The sequence below is a fragment of the Moschus berezovskii genome, chromosome 2, assembly GCF_049115385.1.
Source record: "Moschus berezovskii isolate FMDL1 chromosome 2, NW_MosBer_1.0, whole genome shotgun sequence".
Taxonomy (NCBI): domain Eukaryota; kingdom Metazoa; phylum Chordata; class Mammalia; order Artiodactyla; family Moschidae; genus Moschus; species Moschus berezovskii.
In genome coordinates, this window is record NC_142461.1 from 1,007,792 (window position 1) to 1,033,453 (window position 25,662).

Genomic DNA, 25,662 nt, shown 5'->3' on the forward strand with positions numbered 1-25,662 from the left:
TCCCCCGCCCCTGGGGCCCCTCCTGCTGCCCCTGCCCTGGTTCTGGGGCAGGGACCTCAGGGGCGCAGGGAGCCAGGGGCCCCGGGGGCCAGGCCTCAGCTCCCAGTTGTTCTGGGGGCCCTGGCCTGGGGCTGGTTCTCTTGCATCTGGGTGGCCAGCAGAGATCCTGTTTTCTCCTGCCCTTTTAACACAGTGTTGCCAGACTTAGCAAATGAAAATGCAGGACTCCCAGTCTACATTTCAGGTTTAAAAAATTACTATTTTTTAGTGTATTGTGTGGGACATACTTGTATTTTCAAAAGTAACTGACATTCAGATTTAGCTTGGCATCCCATACTTTATCCGGCGACTCTGCTTTACCATCAAGAGTGGGAACAGGGTCTCTAGCGAGCCCTGTCTTCCTATTCCACACCCCTGCCCTCCTCCCAGGGGATGGCTGCTTCTAGAAGGTAACTGCAGAACCTCAGGCCCTTCTGAGGCCAGAAGCCTCTGACTGGGAGCCAGGAGGTGGGAGTCCGGTTCTGCTTCCTCCGTATCTGACCTGCTGTCTGGCGTGTGCCAAGCCGCCAGCCCTCTCTGGGCCCTGGCAGGATGAGCTGAGTCCCCTGCTCAGCTCAGGCCGGCAGTAAAACACCCACACTTGACCTGGACAGGCTCAGTTTCTCATTGCAGCTCCGCTGGCTGGGGGGCCCTGGGCAAGCTGCCACGCTGCTCTGAGCCTCAGTCTTCTCATCTGACAAATGGGGGAATCAAGATCACTGATGGTAATGGGTCGTGGGTGCGTCTGCTCAGTCCTGTCCTTCTCTTTGTGGCCCCGTGGACCGTAGCCCGCCAGACTCCTCTGTCCATGAGGTTTCCCAGCAAGAACACTGGAGCGGGTTGCTTTTTGCTGCTCCAGGGGATCTTCCCGACCCAGGGATGGAATCCTGGCCTCTTGCATCTCCTGTTTTGGCAGAGGGATTCTGTACCACTGTGCCACCTGGGAAGCGCTGTTAGTGGGTTGGGGGAGGGCAATAAATGTGAGCCTGCCTGTGTGGGTCCCCTTGCCCTGTGGGAGGGGGCCGTGCCACAGCTCTGACGGCTCTGTGAGTCCGCTTTCCTCCCATCATGTCTCAGAGGGTGGAGGAGCAGAAGGCAGAGGGGCTATGTGGTGGGTACATGGGGCAATGCGCCTATAAACCTCCTTCGGGGTCACCAAGCCCCTCGGCATCCCCAGGGTGGGCTGCGGCCCCGCCGCAGGTGCAGGGAAGCTGCCTGGTGGTCCAACTCTGTGGGCAGGGACTGCTCTGGGGTTCTGGTGAGCAGCCTGGGGTACCCGTGCCCAGGGTCCTTCAGGAGGCTTCACCCTGGATGTTGATGGGGACTAGCATCATAGCCGTGAGGGTCTCTGGAAAACAGAAGTGAGTTCTGCAACAAGTTGGTTTGAAAGTAGACCTTGAGAAGAACTTCTGGCCTCTGAGGTCTCTGATAGGTGGGAACCGGCAACGTGGAGTTGTCAAGCCAGGTGGAGGGAGGGGGCATGGCTTGTCCCCCTCGGAAGGTTTGAAGAGGCGCCTGGGACTTCCTGGCGGTCCAGTGATTAAGACTTCCAGCACCGGGGATGTGGGTTTGATCCCCGGTCCAGGAATGGACATCCCACACAGGCAGGAGAAGGGGTTCTGAAGCCCACTCTGGGCCCGGGCTGGCTAGACGAAGGGGCTGTAGCTGGTGAACTCGGGGCTCTCCCACCCCCGCTGTGGGTGCCCCACCCCAGCAGAGGCTGAGCAAGGGGCCTCTGATTGGCCGTGCTGGTAGAAGGGGGATGCCCCCCGAAGAGGGGAGTGCCGGTCACCTGGGCTGAGGTCCCAGCCCTCAGGAGCCGCTGGAGACGGGCGTGTGGGGTGACGTCATGGGAAGTGATTAACTCCCCCGTGTGCACGCCAGACTGGTTATTTGGGGAAACACCTGTTTTGGGATAATAGTGTGCCCTGGGGTGCCCCAGGCTGAGGAGCCCTAGAAATGCCCTGACTTGGCATGTGCTGAGGACCCTGCCCTCTCAACCGGTGGGCTGGCGATCTCCTGCGTCTGGCCAGACAGCCTGGACCATCTGTTTTCCTTGCCTGGAGGCAGTCCCCAGAGGATGTCTGCCCAAAAAGGAGGAAGTGTGGTGTGGGGAATGCGTTAGTGATCCGGGCCGGTGCTCCTTGTCTGCCTGGAGACCACGATCAGAGCCCTGGGCTGGAGACCACGTGAACATTTGTCCCTGGGTATGAAGGGGAAGCCTGGCCCAATGAGGCTGGGGATGGTCTCCTGGAATTTTTTCTAAGCCTCCCTGAGCCCGCACAAGCCTCAAAGCCAGATAGACTCCTAGACACGAGATGACTGGAATTGCGGGAGCCCGGGGCAGTGTGTGTGGGGGGGTGTCTCTCCAGGGCCTGTCAGGTGAGCCGGAGAAAAGACCCAAACCGCTTGTTTCTCTGGGGTTCCCTGCATTTCAAGAACCCGACGTGCCAAAACGGAGTTGTAAAACTTGTGGTCTGTGTATTTCTGAAGTTCACACGAGTAAATTAATGCTTTTAACTGGCACAGAAGAACAATGGAGCGTAATTGTGCTCCTTGTGGGGTAATTACAGGCCTGGTGCCTGACGCTAGCTCACGATGACCGACAGGCTCCTGGTGCCGGGCGAGGACCGGGGTTTAAGCTCGAGGGAGAAGCCCTGCTCCTTGTTCCGTCCTGCAACTGTGTCCATCCCTTTATGGGAAGTGATGTTAGTGTTCAGATTGGAGGGTTCTTGGAGGGTATGAGGCAGGGGTCCTCCACAAGCTCCATGGAGCCAGCAGCGGCCACACCCAATCTGGATGTGAAATGCTGAACTGTGACTTCTTGAAACGTGCAATCCTGGCTCAGAGAGGGCACCGGCGGTCAGCCACCCCCTGAGTCTCCAGCTGCCCCGGCCCCCTCGCCACCCCCCGTCCTGGGACAGACCTTGTCGGTCTCTCTTCCCCGCCCTCCGCCCCGCAGCCCCGGCCCGGCATCTCCGCCCCCACCCCGTTTCTCCTCCCCGCTGTTTGGTCTTGGAACCTCTCCTCGGCTCTGACCATCTTCTCTTCCGTCTCCTGCTCCCATTACTTCCAACTCCACCTCTCTCTCCTCCCCCCAAGTTCCCACCTTCCTCTCTCCTTGGGCGGGCAGGGCCTGGCAATGGACCCTGAGAAAAGACTGCAGAGGCAGGGGAAGGGCGGTGGTGGCTCACCCTGATGGAGGCGCCTGCTCGACCCCAGGCGCTCCCCCTCTGACGGGCGGTCCTCTGCTTTGCTCCGTCCAGAGGCGCTTTGTTTCCCTTTGCTGTGGTTTCTAAGTGGCTGTTCAGCTCCGCCAAGTGGTCCTGACGCTCAAAGTTGTGTGGGGTGTAGGGTGTTGGGCTGGGAGGGACTGGCAAGGCCACACCCAGCCGAGGCCTCCTCAGCCCCCTGGGAGCCCAGGAGGAGCCTCAGCTGTGGGCTGGGAGTGGTGGTGAGGATTCCCAAACGCCACCACCAGGGGCCAGGGTTGGGGGGCTGGGGCCTGCCGGAACCTGGCAGGGGCAGACCTGTGCTGAGTCTGCAGCGCACCCGAACCCAGAGCAGAGAACCCCACCGCCCTGCGTCTGAGCCCAAGGCCACCTGAAGCCCTGCCAAGTGCTCCTCCAACGCACCTTCCCAACCACGTGAGGACCCCTCCGGCCCCCACCTGGGTCCCATCACTGTGCTGGGAGGGTGGGCAAAGGGAAGATCAGGAATTCCCCAGGAGGAGCCTGCCGAGGCTGTGGTCTGTGCCAGGCTGACAGGTGTCGGGGGGGAGGCTGGGGCTTCAGACGAGGAAGAAGGCTGGACCCCGTGTTGACTGGGCCCCGAGGAGGAGGTCCCATCGCTGGGGCTGCCCGGTGACCACGGAGCACCGGAGGGCTATGACCCGTTGTGGTCCTGCGGGCTGTGTGACCTCGGGCCAGTTACTCAGCCTCTCTGCGCCTCTGTCCTCCCATGCTAGAAGGGGATGATGCCGCCTGTGAATTTGGCCCCCTTTTCACAGATGAGAAGCAGCATGGTCTGAGGAGCACAGCTGTGCAGTTCCTCTGTAGCAGATGGGGAGACAGTCTGAGAGGGGAGGGGTGAGCCGTGACTCTGACTTTCCATTCAGGGCTTGTCTCTGAGACGTCCTGGCCCCCAGCCCCTGTTGGCCTCTGCTGGTATGAAAGCTGCCCCCCGCCATCTCCAACCTCCATCCCTGGGCTGGCAGGGGTTCCAGAGGAGGAAGGCCTGGCCCAGGCCCTCCGTGCAGGCTCTCTGGGTACGGCCTCAGCTGAGCAATGCCAGGCATCAGGTTTCTTTGGAAAGGAAAAAAACAGGGGCAGGATACAGCTGCCCCTGGGGTGGTTCTGCATGTAGGGGGCGATCCCAGCCTGTGACGGGGGGTCCGCAGGCCTCATCACTGCCCCCCCCAACTGTGTCAGCCACAGCCAGCACCTGGGCAGGACCAAAGAGAAACCCACGCGGGGCTCTGAGCCGTCTGTGGCCTTTACCCCACTGCGGTCCCTTAGACGTTTCGAGACAGCTGCTCCTTGTCCAGCTCTGTGCTGGGCTGAGGCTCTTGGAGACGAGATAATCTATGCCCAACCCCGAGGGTCTCCCACCTTAGTCTGGGGGCTAAGAGGGCCTTCAGGATTGGACATTCACCGCTGAATCGCTCACCTGGTTTCTGGCCCGGTCGGAGAGAGAAGGGAGGGGCCGGGCCCCTCCTCCCTGGGTCTGCCTTCTGCCCAGGCCCCTGGTGACAATGGCATGATGCTGGCACGGTCTTCAGCCACAGTGCAGACGGCACTCTCTCAGCCAAGTCTCACAGCGAGCTTATGGGTGACGACTCCTAAGATCCCCGTTTTGCGGACAAAGACGGAAACAGTGAGGTCAAGGGGCTTGCCCAGAGTCACACAGCCCGCCCGATACTGGGGAACCCTCGATGTGCCTGGGTCTCCGCGGGGGCGGTGGGCTCGGGGCCAGACCCAAGTGAAGTCAGATCTCAGGTCCTGCCCCGTGTGTGGCCTCCCTGTGACTTTCACGTCACCTGTAAAATGAAAAGCCTGGTAACTGCCCTGCTCAGCAGGCAGGGGCCTCGGGGATGGAATCAGAACAGAGCAAAAGCACGTTGGAGACCGTGCTGTCCCTGCCCTGGGCGGGTCCCGTGAGGGCAGGCCAGGGTGATTCATCTCTGGTTTCCTGTGCCCAGGGTGGCCCCTGCCACAGCGGGTGCTCAGGAAATTCGTGTTGAGGCGGAGCAGCCGGCAGCAGCGACAGGGCTTGTGAGCTCCTGGGGGAGCTGTGTCCTTTAGGGCTGGCCACCTCCAGGGACTGTTGGCCATAGCAGTTCTCGGCCCCCAGCAGAAGGGACCCCAGAGCTGGCCGAGCCAGAGAGGACTTGTCGGGTCAAGTCCAGGACACCTGGAGGGTGGCCCTTCCCAGGCAGGCAGGTGGCTGATCAGGTGTGAAGGGGAAGCCACAGGCTTGGCCAGTCTGTTCTGCCCAAGGGCTGCCTACCGGCTTGCTCCTCCACCTTTCCATCCAGTCACATCAACCCCCCTTCCGCCCTTGCCTTTCCCCAGCAGGGTGTGTTGGTCAAGGCTCCAGGACACCCTGGTTCTCCGTCTCCAGCCCATGCCCTTTCCCCCAGCTGGAGGCTGGGTCTGCAGCACTCTGCCCTCCCTGCCAGACCCTCGGCTGGGCAGAGGGGCCCATTGACCCCTGGGATCATCCCCAGGGGCTGGTGTGGTCCAAGCAGGGAGGGTGGATGGCATGGGAGAGGCCCCATGACTGCCCTGCTTCTCCTCTCCCCAGGGACCAGGTGGTCAGTTTCTGAGTAGCTGAGATGAAGTGTGGCCTGTGGTGCCCAGGGAGGAGGAAGCTTCTAGGTGCAGGTTGCAGCCAAGCAAAAGGAAAGACTTCCTAATTTCTTTCTCTGAGCTGTCAAAGCACCAAAGGATGTGAGGTAGTGAGCTGCCTGCCACCGGAAGTGTTTGAGCACAGAGTTCTGCAGTGGGCAGTGAGCTGGCCAGGATGACCTCTGGGACCCTTCTCTGACCCAAGGCTTGTGAAGATACTCCAGAGTCTCGTCTTAAGGGTAGGAAGGGGCTGGAAGGTCATGCCATCCTGCTGGTCGGCACTGACTTCACCCCTGCAAAGCTGGGGTTCATGGATGGGGAGGAGGGCACATGGCCTTCCTGCCTCAGTGCCCCACGTCCTGCCAGCTCCCAGGGGGTCTTATAAAAGAGCTTGTGTGGCAAGGTTTCAGCATTTTACTTCTTCCTTCCCACATCTTCTCTGGCTATCTCCTTCCTCTGGTCCCTGCCAGGAACACGCTCAGAGCACGCACATGCCTTTTAATGTCGCCTGGGACGGTGCAAGAGAGAAGTCAAGCCTGCTGCCCTGTCCATTCTTTGCCAGCTGTGTGACCCTAGGAAGGGTACTCAGCCTCTCTGAAAAGATTTCCTCAACTGTGAAACGAGGACAGCAGCACACACCTAAGAGGGTTGTTGTCAAGCGTAGATAAGATCACAGGTGTCAGAAGCTGAGTGTGCCTGGAACATACCGTGTCAGGCAGTGCCGACCAGCAGTGCCTGCTCAGTCACGTCTGACTCTTTGCCACCCCATGAACTGTATCCCAACAGTCTCCTCCATCCGTGGGATTTTCTGGGCAAGAATATTGTAGTTAGTTGCCATTTCCTCCTCCAGGGGATCCTCCTGACCCAGGGATTGAGCCCACGTCTCTCGCATCTCCTGCATTGGCAGGAGTGTTCTTTACCACTGCTCCACCTGGGAAGTCCTCTGGCACGTATTAGGTGCTTGAAAACGCCTCCCTGGTATTACCCTACCCAATGTCACCTGTGACACGTGCTGTCCTTGTACCTGGCCAGGTGGGTGGGCACATGCGTAGTTAAAGCAAGTGAGCCAGGCTGGGGACGACCTGCTGCTTTGGCCCCCTTCCCCGTTCTCTGTGCCTCCCTTTCTGAGATTCTCTAAGAGCTGACTCCGTTCTCCCTGCAGCCTCTTGATTAACCTGGTGAATCAGGCCCTGCTCTGGGCCCGGGAGAGGATGAGTCAGGGCGCTGTTCTGGGTAACACAGACCGTGGAGCGGCCGCAAGGAGGGTCTGGACCGGGGCTGCGGGGCACAGAGGAAGGGGACACGGTCTGGCCCGACTGGGCTGGGCTGCTGGGGGCTCCGGGAAGAGCGATAGTAACAGCAGTGATGGCACAGCGCCTGCTGTATGCCAAGCACTTTAGTATATCGCTCTTTTTTAAAATGCGTATTTCTTGGTCACACCACAAGGCATGTGGGATCTTAGTTTTCCGACCAGGGATTGAACCCATGCTCCCTGCCTTGGAAGGTCAGACTGGACCGCCAGGGAAGTCCCATGCCAAGGGCTTTAAATGCAGCGTCTAATGAAATCTGCCCAGCAGCCCTGGGAAGTAGCTCTTTGGATTATATCCATTTTACAGAGGAGGAAAATCGAGGCTCAGAGCAGCTGAGCGACCGAATCCCAGGCCATACGCCCCACACAGCCCACAGTCTACTCCACGGAAGGGGTGGTATTTGGAGGAGCTCAATTGGTAAGGAATCCACCTGCAATGCGGGAGACCTGGGTTTGATCCCTGGAGAAGGGAAAGGCTACCCACTCCAGTAGTCTGCTCTGGAGAATCCCATGTAGTCCATGGGGTCGCTAAGAGTTGGACACGACTGAGCCACTTTCATTTCGTTTCATTTCGAAGAGTGCAGAAGGCTGCCTCTCCCATCGCCACCCCAGCTGTGAGCTGAAGGGACACCTCACCGTCTCCTCAGCCTGGCGGTGGCGAGGACGGCAGAGCTAACGACAGTGATGACGCCCGGGAGACTGGGCGCCTCCGGTACAGTAATGACGAGTCCCTTTCGTTTAATAAAGGGGTACGTTCAAATCCACGTCCTCACTTGACTCTGGGTCTGCAGACACGCCAGAGCTGCATGCTGGGGTTTGGTCCGGTCTGGGGGCTGCACCGTGAGACGGGACCACACAGCCAGAGCTTGCGGGGGAGAGGGTGGCGGGGTGGTTCTGGATCGTGGATCGAGGGAGCCGCAGAGCAGCTCAGGAGCCGCGGAGACAAGTCCCACTTTGGGGGGCCTGCGGCTCACCAATGCCGCCGCCAGCCTGTTCCACCCTCAGAGCAGCCCTTAATGCTTGGCTCCACCCACAGACCCAGGAGTCTGAGGGGAGGAAAGGCTCTGAGAGCCCGTCCTGGAGGCCTGGGACAGGGGAGGAGGGGGCGCACCAAGGGAATGAGAGTCTGGACAGCCAGGGGCCGGCCTGGCACAGCCTGTAGATGCGTGAGACAGAGGCCCTCCCCGGAGGGCTGCAAACACAGACACACATGTTCACACGCACACACACGCACGCACAAAACAACAAAAACCCCTCTTTCTGAGCCAACCGCAGACACCTGCCTTTTTCTCCCTGAGCGGCAGCGCTAGGGAAGCAACCTGGATGGGGTGACGGGCATGGATAGGGAGTGGGGCCTGAGCAGGCGCCTCCCAGAGAGCAGGGAGACCTGCCCGGCCTCCACCCTGCCCGTCAGGTGCCTCCTGCAGGAATCCTCCTCTCCCCAGCGTCCATCCTTGTAGCGGCTCCCCTGGCCCCTGGAGGGAGAAAGAAGCTGAGACCAGGATGCCAGCACCTGGAGAGGGGTGAGCTAGACGTGAGCTGCGGAGGAAGGCTGGAGGTAGATCCAGACTGCAGGACACCAGGCTGGGCTCGGGAGGCCCTGACAGCCCCCCTTCTTACGTTATCATTAAAGATTTTATTGGAGTAGAGCTGATCTCAGGTGCTGCTAGTGATAAAGAACCTGCCCGCCAGTGCAGGAGGCCTACGAGACTCGGGTTCGATCCCTGGGTCGGGACGGTCTCCTGGAGAAGGGAACGGCAGCCCACTCCAGTTGTCTCAGCTGGAAAATCCCATGGACAGAGGAGCCTCGCGGGCTACAGTCTGTGGGGCCGCAGAGAGTCGGACACGACTGAAGCGACTTGGCACGCGCGAGTCGATTCACGAGCTGCGTCAGTTTCAGGCGTACAGCGAGGTGGATCAGTCACACACATACACACGTCCACTCTTTTTAGGTTCTGTTCCCCTACAGGCCATTACAGAGTATTAAGTAGAGTTCCCTGTGCTATACAGTAGGTCCTTATTAGTTATCTATTTTATATATTTGCTGTTGTTGAGTTGCTAAGTGGTGTCCAACACTTTGCGACCCCGTGGACTGTAGCCTGTGGGGCTCCTCTGTCCATGGGATTCTCCAGGCAAGAATCCTGGAGTGGGCTGCCATTTCCTTCTCCAGCGTATCTTTCTGACCCAGGGATTTAATTTGAGTATCCTGCATTGGTAGATGGATTCTGAGCTGCCAGGAGAGCCCATTTTATATATCAGTTCAGTTCAGTTCAGTTCAGTCGCTCAGTCGTGTCAGACTCTTTGCGACCCCATGAATCATAGCACGCCAGGCCTCCCTGTCCATCACCAACTCCCGGAGTTCACTCAAACTCATGTCCACAGAGTCGGTGATGTCATCCAGCCATCTCATTCTCTGTCGTCCCTGTCTCTTCCCGCCCCCAATCCCTCCCAGCCTCAGACTCTTTTCCAGTGAGTCAACTCGTCGCATGAGGTGGCCAAAGTATTGCAGTTTCAGCTTTAGCATCAGTCCTTCCAATGAACACCCAGGACTGATCTCCTTTAGAATGGACTGGTTGGATCTCCTTGCGGTACAAGGGACTCTCAAGAGTCTTCTCCAGCACCACAGTTCAAAAGCATCAATTCTTGGGCGATCAGCTTTCTTCACAGTCCAACTCTCACATCCATACACGACCACGGGAAGAACCATAGCCTTGACCAGACGGACCTTGGTTGGCATATATAGTAGTGTTTGTATCCCAGTCTTCCAGTTTACCCCTTCCTGCCCCTTCTTACACTATTATTGTTATTATTATGTTCTACCAAGATTCCAAATAAAGGGTTGTGTGCCCAGGGCTACAACTTGGAAATGTCAACTTTTGCCCAAAGCTGGGGATTGGCTCCAAGGAACCTTGGTTCCCTTGAAAGGGCTGCGTCAGTGGTGACAGTCCCCAGGCTCTCCACGGAGCTGGAAACCCACCTGCAGCCAGCTAGACACACTGGGCTCCTGCTGTCTTGCTCTTAGGGTGTGTGAGCAGCGGCCCTGGGGGTGGGTTGATTGAATTCAAATTCATGCTCAACCAACCTGCCAGCTGGGCAGTCGAGGGAAAGCCCTTCTGTCACTGAACCACACCTGGGCCCGCTCACGGGCGCACAGTAAACCCGTCTTCTGACACTGGGCTGTGGCGAAGGAAAGGGCAGTGTTAACTGCAGGCACCAAGCAAGGAGTCCAGGACGCTGGTGCGTCAAAGACCTGAACTCCTGGATAGCTCTGAGGGAGAGGTTTTTAAAGCCAGGGTGATGGAGAGGGGTGCTGGGGGTGTTTTTCCCTAGTACTGTTTGGTTGGAGTCTACTTGATTTACAATGTGCTAGCTTCTGCTGTGCAGCAAAGTGATTCAGTTATATATGAACAGATTCCTTTTTATATTCTTTTCCATTATGGTTTATCATAGTGTTTTTAAATTGATTGATTGATTGATTTGGCTGCCTCGGGTCTCAGCGGCATTGCCTCATGCAGGATCCTCCCATCAGGCACGTGGACTCTCCAGCTGTGGTGCTCAGGGCTAGTTGCTCTGCATGTGGGATCTTAGTTCCCTGACGGGGGGTCAAACCCGAGACCCCTGCATTGCAAGGTGGGTTCTTAATGTCTGGACCACTGGGGATGTCCTTATCGCAGGATACTGAAGGTGGTTCCCTGTGCTATCCAGTGAGACCTCGCTGTTGGTCTGTTCTATCTGCAGCAGCTTGTCTGCTGACCCAGCCTCCCACGCGAGCCCTCCCCGGCCCCTCCCCGCGGGCAGCCTGTCCTCCGTGGCTGTGACTCTGCTTCTGCTCCGTAGGCAGGCTCACTTGCGTCACACTTTCGAGTCCGCGTGAGTGCCGTCATCTGGTGTGTGTCTCTCTTTCTGACTCACTTCACGCGGTGCGATCGTCTCTAGCTTTACCCCGTTGCTGCAGAAGGCTCGTCTCACTCTTTTTGTGGCTGCGTGTGCTCAGTGGCTCGGTCGTGTCCGACTCTTTGAGACCCTACGGACTGCAGCTCACCAGGCTCCTCCGTCCATGGGATTCTCCAGACTAGAATACTGGAGTGGGTTTCCGTGCCCTTCTCCGGGGGATCTTCCCGACCCGGGGATGGAACCCGCGTCTCCTGTGTCTCCTACGTTGGCAGGACGCTCTTGCCCACTGAGCCACCTGGGCCACGCCTCTTTCATGGCTGAGTCATTCTGTTGTTTACATGCACCATAGCTTCTCCAACCACTCATTGGTTCATAGACACTCAAGTGGTTTCCATGTCTGGGCTGTTCTATTGTGAATAGTGCTGCTATGAACACAGGGATGCATGTATATTTTTGAATTACGGCTTCGTCTAGATGTGTGTCCAGGAATGGGAATGTTGGATCATATGGTAATTTTATTTTTAGTTTTTATTTCTAGACTTCTTTGCTTATTATTATTTTTTGGAGTATAATTGCTTTGCAAAGCTGTGCTGGTCTCTGCTGCACATCAAGCTGAGTCAGCTGTGCGTACACACATCCCCTCCCTCCAGAGCCCCTCTCCCTCCCCTCCAGGTCATCACAGAGCACAGGCTGAGCCCCCGTGTCACCACAGAGCCCAGGCTGAGCCCCCGTGTCACCACAGAGCACAGGCTGAGCCCCCGTCACCACAGAGCACAGGCTGAGCCCCCTGTCACCACAGAGCACAGGCTGAGCCCCCTGTCATCACAGAGCACAGGCTGAGCCCCCGTGTCACCACAGAGCCCAGGCTGAGCCCCCTGTCACCACAGAGCACAGGCTGAGCCCCCGTGTCATCACAGAGCACAGGCTGAGCCCCCTGTCACCACAGAGCACAGGCTGAGCCCCCTGTCATCACAGAGCACAGGCTGAGTCCCCGTGTCACCACAGAGCCCAGGCTGAGCCCCCGTGTCATCACAGAGCACAGGCTGAGCCCCCGTGTCATCACAGAGCACAGGCTGAGCCCCCGCGCTCTGCAAGTTTCCCACTGGTTATTCTGTTGCTCAGTCGTGTCTGACTCTTTGCGACCCCATGGACTGCAGCACGCCAGGCCTCCCTGTCCTTCACCGTCTCCTGCAGTTTGCTCAAATTCGTGTCCTTGGATCAGTGATGCCATCCAGCCATCTCATCCTCTGTCGTCCCCTTCTCCTCCTGCCTTTACTATTTCCCAGTATCAGGGTCTTCTCCAATGAGTCGGCTCTTTGAAGCAGGTGGCCAGAGTACTGGAGCTTCAGCTTCAGCGTCAGTCCTTCCAGTGAACATTCAGGGTTGATTTCCTGTAGGACTAACTGGTTGGGTCTCCTTGCCGTCCAAGGGACTCTCAAGAGTCTTCAGAAAGGCAGTTCACAGTGTCAGTTCTTCAGCACTCAGTATTCTTTACGGTCCAGCTCTCACATCTGGACGTGACTATTGGAAAAACCATTGCGTTGACTATACAGACTCTTGTTGGCCAAGTGATGTCTCTGCTTTTTGATACACTGCCAAGGTTGGTCATAGCTTTTCTTCCAAGGAGCAAGCATCTTTTAATTTCCTGGCTGCAGTTACCATCCACAGTAATTTTGGGGCCCAAGAAAATAAAATCTGCCACTGTTTCCATTGTTTTCCCATCTATTTGTCATGAAGTGATGGAACCAGGCGCCATGATCTTCATTTTTGAATTTTGTTTTAAGCCAGCTTTTTCCCTCTCCTCTTTCACCGTCATCAGGACGCTCTTTCAGTCACTTCAGTTCAGTTCAGTCGCTCAGTCGTGTCTGACTCTCTGCGACCCCATGAATCACAGCACGCCAGGCCTCCCTGTCCATCACCAACTCCCGGAGTTCACTCAAACTCATGTCCACAGAGTCAGTGATGCCATCCAGCCATCTCATTCTCTGTTGTCCCCTTCTCCTCCTGCCCCCAATCCCTCCCAGCATCAGAGTCTTTTCCAGTGAGTCAACTCGTCGCATGAGGTGGCCAAAGTATTGCAGTTTCAGCTTCAGCATCAGTCCTTCCAATGAACACCCAGGACTGATCTCCTTTAGAAAGGACTGGTTGGATCTCCTTGCAGTCCAAGGGACTCTCAAGAGTCTTCTCCAGCACCACAGTTCAAAAGCATCAATTCTTGGGTGATCAGCTTTCTTCACAGTCCAACTCTCACATCCATACATGACCACGGGAAAAACCATAGCCTTCACTAGACGGACCTTGGTTGGCAAAGTAACGTCTCTGCTTTTTAACATGCTGTCTAGGTTGGTCAGAGCTTTTCTTCCAAAGAGCAAGCGTCTTTTAATTTCATGGCTGCAATCAGCATCCACAGTGATTTTGGAGCCCCCCAAAATAAAGTCTGACACTGTTTCCACTGTTGCCCCATCTATTTCCCATGAAGTGATGGGACCAGATGCCATATCTTTGTTTTCTGAATGTTGAGCTTCAAGGCAACTTTTTCCCTCTCCTCTTTCACTTTCGTCAAGAGGCTTTTTAGTTCCTCTTCACTTTCTGCTATAAGGGTGGTGTCATCTGCACATCTGAGGTTATTGATATTTTTCCCGGCAGTCTTGATTCCAGCTTGTGCTTCCTCCAGCCCAGCGTTCCTCGTGATGTGCTCTGCATGTAAGTTAAATACGCAGGGGGACAATATGCAGCCTTGCTGTACTGCTCTTTAGTTCCTCTTCAATTTCTGCCGTTCGGGTGGTATCATCTGAATATCTGAGGTTGTTGATATTCCTCCTGGTAATCTTGATTCCAGCTTGTGATTCACCCAGCCTGGTGTTTTGCATGATGTACTCGGCATAGAACTTAAATAACTAGGGTGACAACATACCGCCTAGTCGCACTCCTTTCCCGATTTTAAACCAGCCCGTTGTTCCATGCCCAGTTCTGTTGCCTCTTGACCTGCATACAGGTTTCTCAGGAGGCAGGCAAGGTGGTCTGGGATTCCCATCTCTTGAAGAATTTTCCACAGTTTGCTGTGATCCACACAGCCAAAGGCTGTAGCATAGACAATGAAGCAGAAGTCGGTATTTTTCTGGCATGTCCTTGTTTTCTCTGTGGTCCAGTGGATGTTGGCAGTTTGATCTCTGGCTCCTCTGCCTTTTCTAAACCCAGCTGTACACCTTCAGCGCAGGTACTGCTGAAGCCTAGCTTGAAGGGTTTCGAGCATTTCCTTGCTAGCATGTGAAATGAGCTCTAGTTTGAACATTCTTTGGCATTGCCTGTCTTTGGGATTGTAATGAAAAGTGACTTTGTCCAGTCCTGTGGCCACTGCTGAGTTTTCCAAATTTTCTGACACATTGAGTGCAGCACTCTAAAGCATCATCTTTTAGGATTTGAAAGAGCTCAGCTGAAATTCTATCACCTCCACTAGCTTTGTTCTTAGTGATGCTTTGTAAGTCCCACTTGACTTCACACTTCAATAGCTATCTGTTTTACAGATAGTAGTTTGTATGTGTAAATGCTACTCCCTCAGTTTGTCCCACCTTCCCCTTCCTCCCCTAATAGCCACAAATCCATCCTCTAAGTCAGCGCCTTTATTCCTGCCTTGCAAATAGGTCTATCTGTACCATTTTTTCTGGATTCCATATTGATGGGTTAATATACAGTGGTTGTTTTTCTCTGTCTGACTTACTTCACTTTGTATGACAGACTCTAGGTCCATCCGCATCACAAGTGACCTCATCTCATTTTTATGGCCGCGTAATACTGCACTGTGTGTATGCACCACAACTTCTTGATCCATTCACCTGTCGGTGGGCGTCTAGGCTGCTCCATGTTCTGGCCGTTGATCCATTCATCTGTCGGTGGGCGTCTAGGCTGCTCCATGTTCTGGCCATTGATCCATTCACCTGTCAGTGGGCGTCTAGGCTGCTTCCGTGTCCTGGCCGTTGATCCATTCATCTGTCGGTGGGCGTCTAGGCTGCTCCATGTTCTGGCCGTTGATCCATTCATCTGTCGGTGGGCGTCTAGGCTGCTCCATGTTCTGGCCGTTGATCCATTCATCTGTCGGTGGGCGTCTAGGCTGCTCCATGTTCTGGCCATTGATCCATTCACGTGTCAGTGGGCGTCTAGGCTGCTTCTGTGTCCTGGCTGTTGTAAATAGGCTGCAAAGAACCTTGGGGATCGTGCTTCTTTTTGAGTTACGGTTTTCTCAGGGTGCATGCCCAGTAGTGGGATTGCTGGGTCATATGATTGTTCCTTTTTTATTTTTTTAAGGGACCTCCATACTGTTCTCCAAATGATCGTATCAATTTACGTTCACACCAACAGTTTGCAAGAGGGTTCCCTTTTCACCACACTCTCTCCAGCATTTATTGTTTGTAGACTTTTTTTGATGATGACTATTCTGACTGGTGTGAGGTGATACTTCATTGTAGTTTTGATTTGCATTCTCGAGTAATTAGTGCTGTTCAGCATCTTTTCAGGTGCTTATTAGCATCTGTGTTTCTTCTTCGGGGCAATGTCTGTCTTAGGTCCTCTGCTCATTTTTCAGTTGGGTTGCTGCTTCTTTCATTGAGGAGTTTTCTGAACTGCTTGTATATTTTGGAAATTAAGCCCTTTTTGGTTGCACCATTTGCAAATATATTCTCCTGTTCTGTTGGTTGTCTCTTCGTTTCTGTTTATGGGTCCTTTTGCTGTGCAAAAGCTTAAAAGTTTGATTAGGTCCCATTTGTTCGTTTTTGTTTTTATTTCTGTTGTCTTGGGAGATTGGCCTAAGAAAACATTGGTACAATTTATATCAGAGAATGTTTTGCCTATGATCTCATCCAGGACTTTTATGGTGTCGTGTCTTATGTCTAAGCCTTTAAGCCATTTTGAGTTTTTGCATAAGTGTGTTCTAGTTCACTGAAAGGTTTTTAAAGACAGTGAGGGAAAGGGCTGTAGGGTGTGTGATCGTGGACTTCCTCCTGATTGGCTGGTGGTGAGGTAATCAGGAGTCGGCCTCATCAGCCTTCTGGGTCTGCGTGCTTGTGGGCAGCATGCAGTTAACTTCTCCCACCTGGTGGGGACTCAGTATCTGCAAAATAATTCCAGGGTGTGGCTCAGAGTGTGATCTGTGTCTACAGGAGGAACTAAAGATCCTTGAGTTTTTGAACAGCTAAGATATTACTTCGTCTTGTTTGGCTGTTTCCCTTTGTTTCTGCATTTTCTCAGTTTCCTGGTTAGGTTTATTCTTTGGAACTCAAGGAACCTAGGAGGCTGCAGTTTTATTACGAGCGAGAGGCAGGTGCAGGATGTGGAGGACAGCAGGGAGGTCTGCTCCAGGAGGGTCCCCGGGCTCTGTTTGGCTACCATTCCACATCCCCGGGTTGTCTCGTCCTCGTCCATAAGACAAGGGCTCCCTGTACTTCTTGCCTACAGCCAGGCCCCACCCTGGGTGCTGAGATGACCACAGTTTCAGTGAAAGTACAACGGGAATGTTCCCTGCATTCTTGGCGTGCTGTGATTCATGGGGTCGCAAAGAGTCGGACACGACTGAGCGACTGAACTGAACTGACCTGAACAACGGTAAAGTTCCCTACATTCTAGGGGGAGAAATGGGAGAGAGACCGCAGGGAAATATGTGAAATAAGCGTGACACGTCAGGTGACGAGCGCCACAGGCTGAAAGGAGATGCAGCTGGGTCGTGCGGTGAGGGGGTATGGGGCCCGTGGTGCCTCCCGTGAGCCACCACCACTGCCTCAAACAGGGCAGTCAGGGCACCTCTGGGGAAGAGGCAAGGCACTGGGCCCCTGGGGATGCTCCCGGCTGAACGTTCCGAATGCAGAAAACCCAAGCGCGAAGGCATGCGGAGCGTTGCCCGTGCGCCCCAACAAGAGACGCTTCTGCAGTGAGAGACGCCCGCACCACAGTCAGAGGGCAGCCCCTGCTCGCAGCAACTGGGGAAAAGCCCATCAGCAGCAAAGACCCGGCACAGCCAAGCTAGTAAAGGGCCAGCGCCTGGTGCTGCTGGACGAGTGCACAGCCACCCTGGGGAAAGGCTGTGAGTCCCTCCAGGGAAGGCTAGCAGAATGGTGGCAGTACAGACTTTCAGCAGCGGAGTAGGATGCCTCCCCACGGGGACCTGATTGTCATTTTTTTTTTAAAGGAAGTTTACAAGCCTGTTGTCAAACACAGCCATTATTTAAAATTAAACTGTATATTGCTTGCCTGTTCAGTTGCTCAGTCGTGTCCGACTCTTTGCAGCCCCATGGATTGTAGCCCGCCAGGCTCCTCTGTCCACGGGTTCTCCAGGCAAGAATACTGGGAGTGGGTTGCCATGTCCTCCTCCAGGAGATCTTCCTGACCCAGGGATCGAACCCTTGTCTTTTGTGTCTCCTGCACTGACAAGTGGATTCTTTATCACTGAGCCACCTGGGAAGCCCCCACCATTGTTTTAAATACAGTTTGTTTAACAAGAGAAGCCACCACACTGAGAAGCCTGAGCACTGAATGAAGACCCAACGGAACCAAAAATAAAAAAATTTAAAAAGACAATGGAAGCGATTTCCCTGGTGGTTCAGTGGTGAAAATTCTGTGCTCCCAATACGGGGGTGGTGGTGGGGTAGGTCTGATTCCTGGTCAGGGAACTAAGATCCCGCAAGCTGTGAGATGCAGCCAAATTTTTTTTTAAAAAAATCAATCAAAAAATAAATGGGCAGTACTTAAAAAAAAAAGAATACTTAACCCGCATCTGTTTTCAAATATTTCACTGCATCCTGCCGTCACCTCTGTCCCACCGGCATTCCCTCTGTCGGGTGGGAGAGAGGCATGTAGCGGCCTCTTTTGCGTCTCTTCGCAACTCTGGGTTCAATGACGTTGCAACGATAACTTGCGGCTGACCTTAGTGGGAGTGTTTACACCAGGGAAATTGGCAAAGTCTACAAATCAGGACTCGTTTGTTGTTTTATTGATGAAGACAAGGTGAATAATGCAGCTTGAATTTGGTGTCTACAGCTGTTGCACTGAGATTGACGCAGAACTGTGAGGAGGTGCTCATCCGGGACTTTCTGATGAAGGGGCAGCATCTTCATCGTCCCGGTTTCTTCTTCCTCTCGAGCGTAGATGAGGAAACCCATCAGCCTTCACATCACATGCGTCTGTGACCGTGAATATAGGGCAGCTTATTTATCGGGGAAAGAATGAGCAGATCAGGTGCAACTCCATGTGTGGAGTCATGACGGGCAGCATCGTAGGCTCCAGACACGGGTGAGGCACTCTCTAGAGTCCGGGGTCTTGGTGGGGCAAGACAAATGAGATCAAGCTTTATCTTTAGAGCTTTTTAAAAAGTATTTATTTTTATTGTTGGCTGTTCTGGGCCTTTGCTGCTGTACCTGGGCTTTCTCAAGTTGCAGCTACCCTCTTGGTGCAAAGCACAGACTTAACCCCTTTGAAGCGGCGCACGGGATCCTCCCGGACGGGGAACCAAGACGGAGGGGCCTGCGTCCGCCGGCAGACTCTTAACCACTGGACTGCCGGGGCAGCCCCTCGCTCCAGCTTCATCTTCAAACCAAGGAGAATAATAACCTCCCTGTGGGGCTGTGATGTACATCAAAGCGCCAGATCCTGCCCGGGACTAGGGATTATTGGAACCATGGCCGTCACCACCATTGTGACCAGGCCCAGTGCTTTGTGGGGACAGTGACCATGCTGGGGACAGGGAGGCCTGTCTGTTTTCTCCAGGGGGTTTTATATCGGCTGGTTCTCAAGATCCGGGAAAGAATGGGGACAGGAGCTATATCAAAGGACCCCTCTGGCAGTCGGGTGGACATCTGCACATGGCCTTGGCTTGGGTGTGGCCTTGGCGTTGGGTGTGGCCTTGGCCTTGGGTGGTGGCCTTGACCTTGGGTGTGGCCTTGGCCTTGGGTGGTGGCCTTGACCTTGGGTGGTGGCCTTGACCTTGGGTGTGGCCTTGGCCTTGGGTGGTGGCCTTGACCTTGGGTGTGGCCTTGGCCTTGGGTGGTGGCCTTGGCCTTGGGTGTGGCCTTGGCCTTGGGTGGTGGCCTTGGCCTTGGGTGTGGCCTTGGCCTTGGGTGGTGGCCTTGGCCTTGGTGTGGCCTTGGCCTTGGGTGTGGCCTTGACCTTGGGTGTGGCCTTGGCCTTGGTGTGGCCTTGGCCTTGGGTGTGGCCTTGAGGGACGGCTCTGCCCGGGGGGCGGCAGTGGAGAAGCTTGACGTGTAGTTCTGTTGTCCAGCTCCCCTCTAGCATGCACTGTACACGGCCAAGGGCCTCACGGAAACCTGGGGCCTCCCCCAGGGACGGCAGAGGGAGGTGCACAGCGCAGGGCCACTCAGGGAGCGAGGAAGCACAGGTAGGCCCTCGGAGGCCCCGCTGGCTTGGCTTCAGGTGCTCTGCAGCCCGAGTTTGCAGAGCACCCCTCTGGGTCTTTGATCCAGAGGACCGGCCCCTCTCCGCTGTGGCTGGGCGCGGCTGTGGTGTGAGAAGCAGTGTGAAGGCCCAGAAGAGGGTGCCCCTGCCTGGGGGCTGGCACACCAGGGGCTCCATGGCCCTCCCTTTCTGGAGCCCTGAGTCCCAGGCTACCAGGTGGCTGGGGGGCGTCAGGGGAGCAGGAAGTTTTCACTGGGCGCTGGCGTCAGTCAAGTTCTGTACCGCTGGGTAGAGATGGGCCTGAATGCCCTGGCGGAGAAGGGGAAACTGAATCCATTCATTCATTTAACAAGCGTTTATGAGATAGACTACATGCCAAATACTGTTACAGATTCTGGGCTGCAGCAATGAGCAAAATAGACAAACTCCCTGCCCTCAGGGACCTGAGCTCTTAGCAGGAGAAAGAGCAACACGTAACAGTCTGCCTGGGGCCCCCCTAGGGGCTCAGACAGCAAAAACCCGCCTGCAAAGCAGAGACCCGGGTTCGATCCCTGGGTCAGGAAGATGCCCTGGAGAAGAGAACAGCACCCCGCTCCAGTATTCTTGCCTGCAGAATCCCATGGACAGAGGAGCCTGGCGGGCTACACACAGTCCATGGGGGCACAAAGAGTCGGACACGACCGAGCGCCTGCCGGTGTGACTAGGAATCAGAATAGGACTTCCCTGGCGGTCCAGCGGCTAAGGTTCTGCACTCCCAATACAGGGGGCCTAGGTTCAATCCATGGTTGGGGAACTAAGATCACACATGCCACGGCTAAATAAGTAAATATAATTTTTTTTTAAAAAAAGAATCAGAACAGAATGCCAGGGGTAAGGAGAGTGGAAGAGGAGGCGGGGAATGGCAGTGTTTTGGGGGGAGGGTGGCCTCACTGAGAAGGTGACATTTGAGCCCTGAAGAGGGTAAGGGAGGGAGCCTTGTGGGATATCTGCAGGAAAAGCATTTTCTGCAGAAGGAACAGCCCGGCAGCTTCAGGGACCATTGGGAAGGTCAGTGAGGTCTGAGCAGAGTTAGTGGGGAAGAGCAGGCCCGGGAGTGGGGAGGGGCTGCAGGTGGGAGAGGGCTGACCAGGAGGGGCCTGTGTGCCATCTGAGGCGATGCTGCACCTGGCTGAGGCCAGCGCGTCTCAGCATAGGAACAGCGTGCTCCGTTTGTTGGGGAACAGACCGGCCAAGGAAGCCGCCTAGCACTCTGGGGGGCCAGGGATGGCAGCAGAGGATGGGAGAGGTGGTTTCCCATTGGGTCGGAGAGTTTGGAAGCATCAGAGCTAGAAGTTCCGGGAGAGGGGTGGGGTTGGGGTTGTCCAGAGGGGTTCCGTCTCTGCTCTCTGGAGTTTCAGGGGCCGCTATGAGAGCAGAAGGGTTAAACACTAAGATTCGGCATCACCCCAGGCTCCTTCTGTCCGCCTTCTGCCCAGGGTTCCATTTGAGGTCTGAGGAAAGAACTCTGCCCCTGAAACAAAGCCCCACAGCCTTGCTCTCCTCCAAGCCCTTCATGTTGCAGATGGGGAGACTGAGGCCAGGGGTGATGGGCTCAGGGCGGGTCATGTGGACATCAGCAGAGAGCTGGGATGGGGACTTGGGGCCTAACAGGGTTGGTCTCCTGGCCAGGGGCACCGCCATGCCCCACTGCAGCCATGGGGGTGCTGTCTGCATCGCCTGGCAGCCCCAGACCCCCTTGCTGGTCTCTTCTGCGCCCACAACGTTCCCCTCTTTCCTGTCAGTGATGTGCCTGAGGGCGCTGAGAATTTCGGGGTGTCTGGGAGCTCCGGGGTGAAGATCTTCATGGTCTATGACCCAGCGCGGGTGACAGAACCCACGGGCAGGGCCCACTGGCCCCTGGATGCCAACGTGGACGTGGTCATATCCGTGGACACAGCCAGTAAGGCTTTAAATGACCTCAAGGTAAGAGGCCCCTTCCCCGCAGAAGGTCAGAGCTCCTGACAAAGCACATCCCATTCACACACAGCCCCACAAGGCTCCAATACCCAAATCCACACCCACGACACATCCCGAAACAAGCCCATAGATACCTCAGCCTGTAAACCCACCCAACATGCCAGCATCCGCACACGGACACAGGTGCATGCCTGGATGCGTGCGTGTCTCCCACCTAAGGAAGCAGGAAGCCTCTCTCACAGATGACACCCTTCTCACTCGCCCCCAGGCGCCTGCCACAAACACAGTGACCCCAGACTCACTGATTCAGCTTTTTCTCCAGTGACACGGGGAAGGTGAGGGCTGTGCAGCTGTTGAGAGCAGGAGCCCTGGAGCTCAGAGCCCTCTCTGAGCCCCGCCTACTAGGGCCAGCCTGGGGGCTCATTGAGAGGCCCAGGTCAAGCCATTTGCATGGACTGTGGGCTGTGGAGAAAGCTCTGTGAGCATGGGCTGTGATTATGGGGTGGGAAGTGTCGTTGTTCCCATTTTACAGATGAAGAAACAGAGGCTTAGGGAGACTGAGTACCTTGCCTGAGTCACTGGTGACGGCTACCCCCTGGGGATCCGTCCCCACCCTGTCTGGCCCTCCTGGCCCCTCAGCCAGGCCCTGGGAGCCGGGGAGACATCCTCTCTCTCCAGCTGGAGAAAGTGGCTCTGGATCCCGGCGCAGAGCCCGTGGGCCCCTGGCCTTCATCAGCAGGGAGCAGCCAGGGCCCCCATGTCCCCCATCTACGCAGGGCCCTTGGGGTGTCCCCTCAGCCCCCTGCCTCAGCCATCCCTGCAGGGCTGACCATGTCCCTGCAGGTGAAGATCTCCTACTTCGGGCAGCCGGCGGGCGGGGTCCTGGGCCGCAGTGTGCTCTACCTCACGGGTGCTGGTAAGTCCCGCCTCCGGTCTTCCACGCGTCCCTGCCTTTTCCCTGCCACGCTGGCTGCTTGAGGGGCCTAGGGAGGCCCGTGGCCATCTTCCTCGTCCACCGATGAGCTTGGCTTCTTCAGAGACCATCCATCTGCTCCAGAGCCCCAGCACTGGAGCCCCAGCCATGCTTACGGCCACAGGAACCTAGAAACTGCACGACCCATGGGCCTCCAGCCAGACCACAACAGGCCTCCCTCATCCAGAGTCCTGGAGCCTCGAGGCTCATCACTAAACTTGGGGAGCCGCACGCTGCCTTCTGCTTGGGCAGTGGCCCTAACTGTGGAGCCAGCAGCTGGAACCTCAGGCCTCGTCCTGGCCTCGAGTCAGGGCCCCCAAGGGCTAGCAATTCAGAGCATGCAGATGAGTGGGAAAGTCAGGAGCCCAAGACTTGGGTCCCTCAAAACCCAGAGCCACAGGGGCGGGCCTCCCAGGCGTTGGGTGTGGTCCCCAGAACAGGGTTGCCAGGTTCTGGGCTTGGGGTGGGGTCAAAGTTTGCCCCGACCGGGACACTATGGCGGGCCAGGGGACCGGGGAGCCCTGGTAACCCCTGCCCCTCTCTTTCCAGACATCTCCCTGGACGCTGACACTGGCCGCACAGGCAAAGTGAAAAGGAGCCAAGGCGACAAGGTGGGCCTCCTCTAGCTATCTCAAGATGGCGGGGTCGACAGGCAGACCTGGGGGCGCTCTTAGGGCAGGGTAGGCTCCCCTCCAGAAGGGCGATGGATTCCTGGGCTCTGTGTATCCATCAGTGTGGGGAAACCATTTGAGGACTCCCAATCAGCATGAGTGGGCCTGACACTGTGTGATCAGCTTGCTGTGTGACTCCTGGAAAATAGCTTACCCTTTCTGGGTCTCTCTAGTGACACCTTACACCTAGGATCTTTTGCTTGAGGTCTTTTCTATTTCCTGGGCTGCATTTGGACCCCTAAGCATTATAGGTGCTTCATAAAAGGTTGTCAAGTGACTGAATGAAGGCTTCTGAGAAGGCTGCATGGACTACCCTGGTTAGATTCCGAAAAGAGAGGGAGGGTGGGGTGGGCTCCAGGCATTATCCCACAGGAAGTATCTGAAGGCTATCCTGGGAGGACAGAAAGTAAAATTTGTGGGGAAGGACCCCAGGGAGGAAGCCTGCCTCACACTCAAGACTTTGTGGACAAGATGGGGCCGGACGGCCATGGATGGATGTGCAGGTTGCTCACTGCACAGGGTTGCTGAGCAAGGTAATGCGTGTGGCCTGTGACACAGATCATGTCTTGGGTCCTGATACAGAGAGGTATCTACCCACAGGGGTGGACAAGGTGCTGTGTAGGTTAGGAGTGGTCCTGTGAGGTCCCCCAGACCCAAGTTTGTATCCCACCTCTGTGACTTAGGATTCACCTCCCCAGAGCCTATTTCCCCTCTTCTGTAAGTGGGGAAGATAAGCTCTGACTTGCAGAGGCTGGTGAGAATAAAGCAGAGGCAGGTCAGGAAGAGCTTTGCTTACAGAGGCAGGACTCCAGCCATCTTCCCCACCTGTCAGCTCCAGCCTTCTTGCAGGGCCCGCAGGGTCACAAGTGACCATCAGAGGCCACTGGGAAGGGCCCCAGGAGAGGACTGGGGTGGGGAGGGAGCCTCAGGAGTTCTCTAGCCCGCTCGCAGTCTTGGCCCCCGGGCAGGGCCAAAGCTCAGAAGCCTGGCAGAGGCCATCTCTGGGCTTGGCGCGTCCCCCTTCCTTTTGCAGGGGGTGTTTGGGAGGGGCTGCTGTGTACAGTTGTTTAGGTTGCTCACTGCACAAGCGTGGATTGGCTATGGGTTTGGAGAGCTGTAGCTCCAGTCCCCAAATCTATTATCCCTCTTTAAATCCTCAAGTAAACCTGAAATACAAAAGTCTCCAAGTTAACAAAGCAGACAGCTCTAGCCATGTCCAGAACCCCTTCCCAGAGACTCCTGGGTCCCACTGACCCTAAGGCCTCTTGTTTTGCACAGAAACGCTGGAGCTGGGGTCCTGAGGGCTATGGGGCTATCCTGATGGTGAACTGTGACCGGGACAGTCTCAGGGCCACGGAGATGGACCTCACCAACAGCCAGCTAACCTCGCTGGATGGTGAGTAACAGACAGGATGGGGCTGTCCAGGATGGTGGCATGGGACAGCGCAGGGCTGCCTCATGGGGACTACTCTCTCTAGACCTGCAGGACATGTCCCCAGTGGTGCTGACCTGTGACGCCCCTGATGAGCTCTTCGACAGCTACAAGCTGGTCTTGAACGTGCCGCTTTCTGATTCCAAAAGAATGCGGGTCTTCTGCGCCCGGGGTGAGTGGCCTGGAGGGGCCTCTTCCCTCCCTGCTCCAGCCTCTGCTTCCCAAATCATTTCTTCCTTCTCTTATCCACATCTCTCCCTTCTTCCATCATCATTTTGTAATTCTCGTTACCACTTAAAAGCAGCCACTGCATCAGGACAGGACCCATGGCCCAAGGAAGAGGGTCCCAAGCTAGACCCATTTTACAGAGGGGAAAACTGAGGCTCAGATGGGTGAAGTCACTGCCCTAAGTTCACACAACCAGTTGGGACTGGAGCAGCCATTCCAAATCAGTCTCTTGGGCACCAAAGCCCCTTTTCTTTCCACGGCCTTGGCCCTCCCCCCAACCCCATCCCTCCTCTGGTGAGTCAGTGCAGATTGAGCTCTCGATGCTGACAAGTGCTGTCCAGGCTGGGTGAGGTGGGGGCAGGGACCAGCAAAGCCAAGGCCCAGCCCTGCCTTTGGAATCCAGTTATTCTGCCGGAGAGTTTATTAATCAAACTCTGTGGCTTAGAACAAAACAAAACCAATCCTTAACCCTGAGGTGACCTTACTCATTTTTATAAATAGCAAGAGACCTTCCTATCCCTTCCTTCTTCCTTTTCACTCTCTGCTCAAACTGACTCAGAACTTGTTCCAGCTAAATGCCAGCAGGAGCCAGAATGTTTCTTCTCTGCACCAGTGGTGGAAAGTTAGGGAGGGGTCTGGCTTGGAAATACTTAATTTGATTGCAGAACATAAGCTCTGTCTCCTCAGGTGAGCTGACAAGCCTTCCTGCTGTAAGAACATGCTAGGGTAGTGCTTCCCAGATGACCCTCGGGGGCGGGGAAAGGAGACGGGCCAGAACTGCCAAGTGCCAGGAGCTTTATTTTAAAAATTGAGATGACATTCCTGGAACATTAACCATTTTCAAGTAAACAATTTAGCGACATTCCCTGGTGACTCAGAAGGTAAAGAATCTGCCTGCAGTGCAGGAGACCTGGGTT

The 25,662-nt window shown here is 55.7% G+C and overlaps 1 protein-coding gene across 2 annotated transcripts in view; it reads left to right on the top strand.

Annotated features, from left to right (window-relative positions):
• Nucleotides 1-25,662, top strand: part of PADI1 (peptidyl arginine deiminase 1) — a 42,857-nt gene that overhangs the window by 1,061 nt on the left and 16,134 nt on the right. The window contains exons 1-6 of one of the 2 annotated variants that reach the window (XM_088842927.1): nucleotides 3,466-3,686; nucleotides 21,267-21,447; nucleotides 22,285-22,357; nucleotides 22,964-23,025; nucleotides 24,364-24,481; nucleotides 24,564-24,689. In XM_088842927.1, coding sequence (XP_088699053.1) covers nucleotides 21,328-21,447; nucleotides 22,285-22,357; nucleotides 22,964-23,025; nucleotides 24,364-24,481; nucleotides 24,564-24,689 — 499 coding nt within the window. In that variant the 5' untranslated portion in view covers nucleotides 3,466-3,686; nucleotides 21,267-21,327. Of the gene's footprint in view, nucleotides 1-3,465; nucleotides 3,687-21,266; nucleotides 21,448-22,284; nucleotides 22,358-22,963; nucleotides 23,026-24,363; nucleotides 24,482-24,563; nucleotides 24,690-25,662 lie in introns of those variants that run through there. The other variant, XM_055397067.2, reaches the window with a different exon arrangement.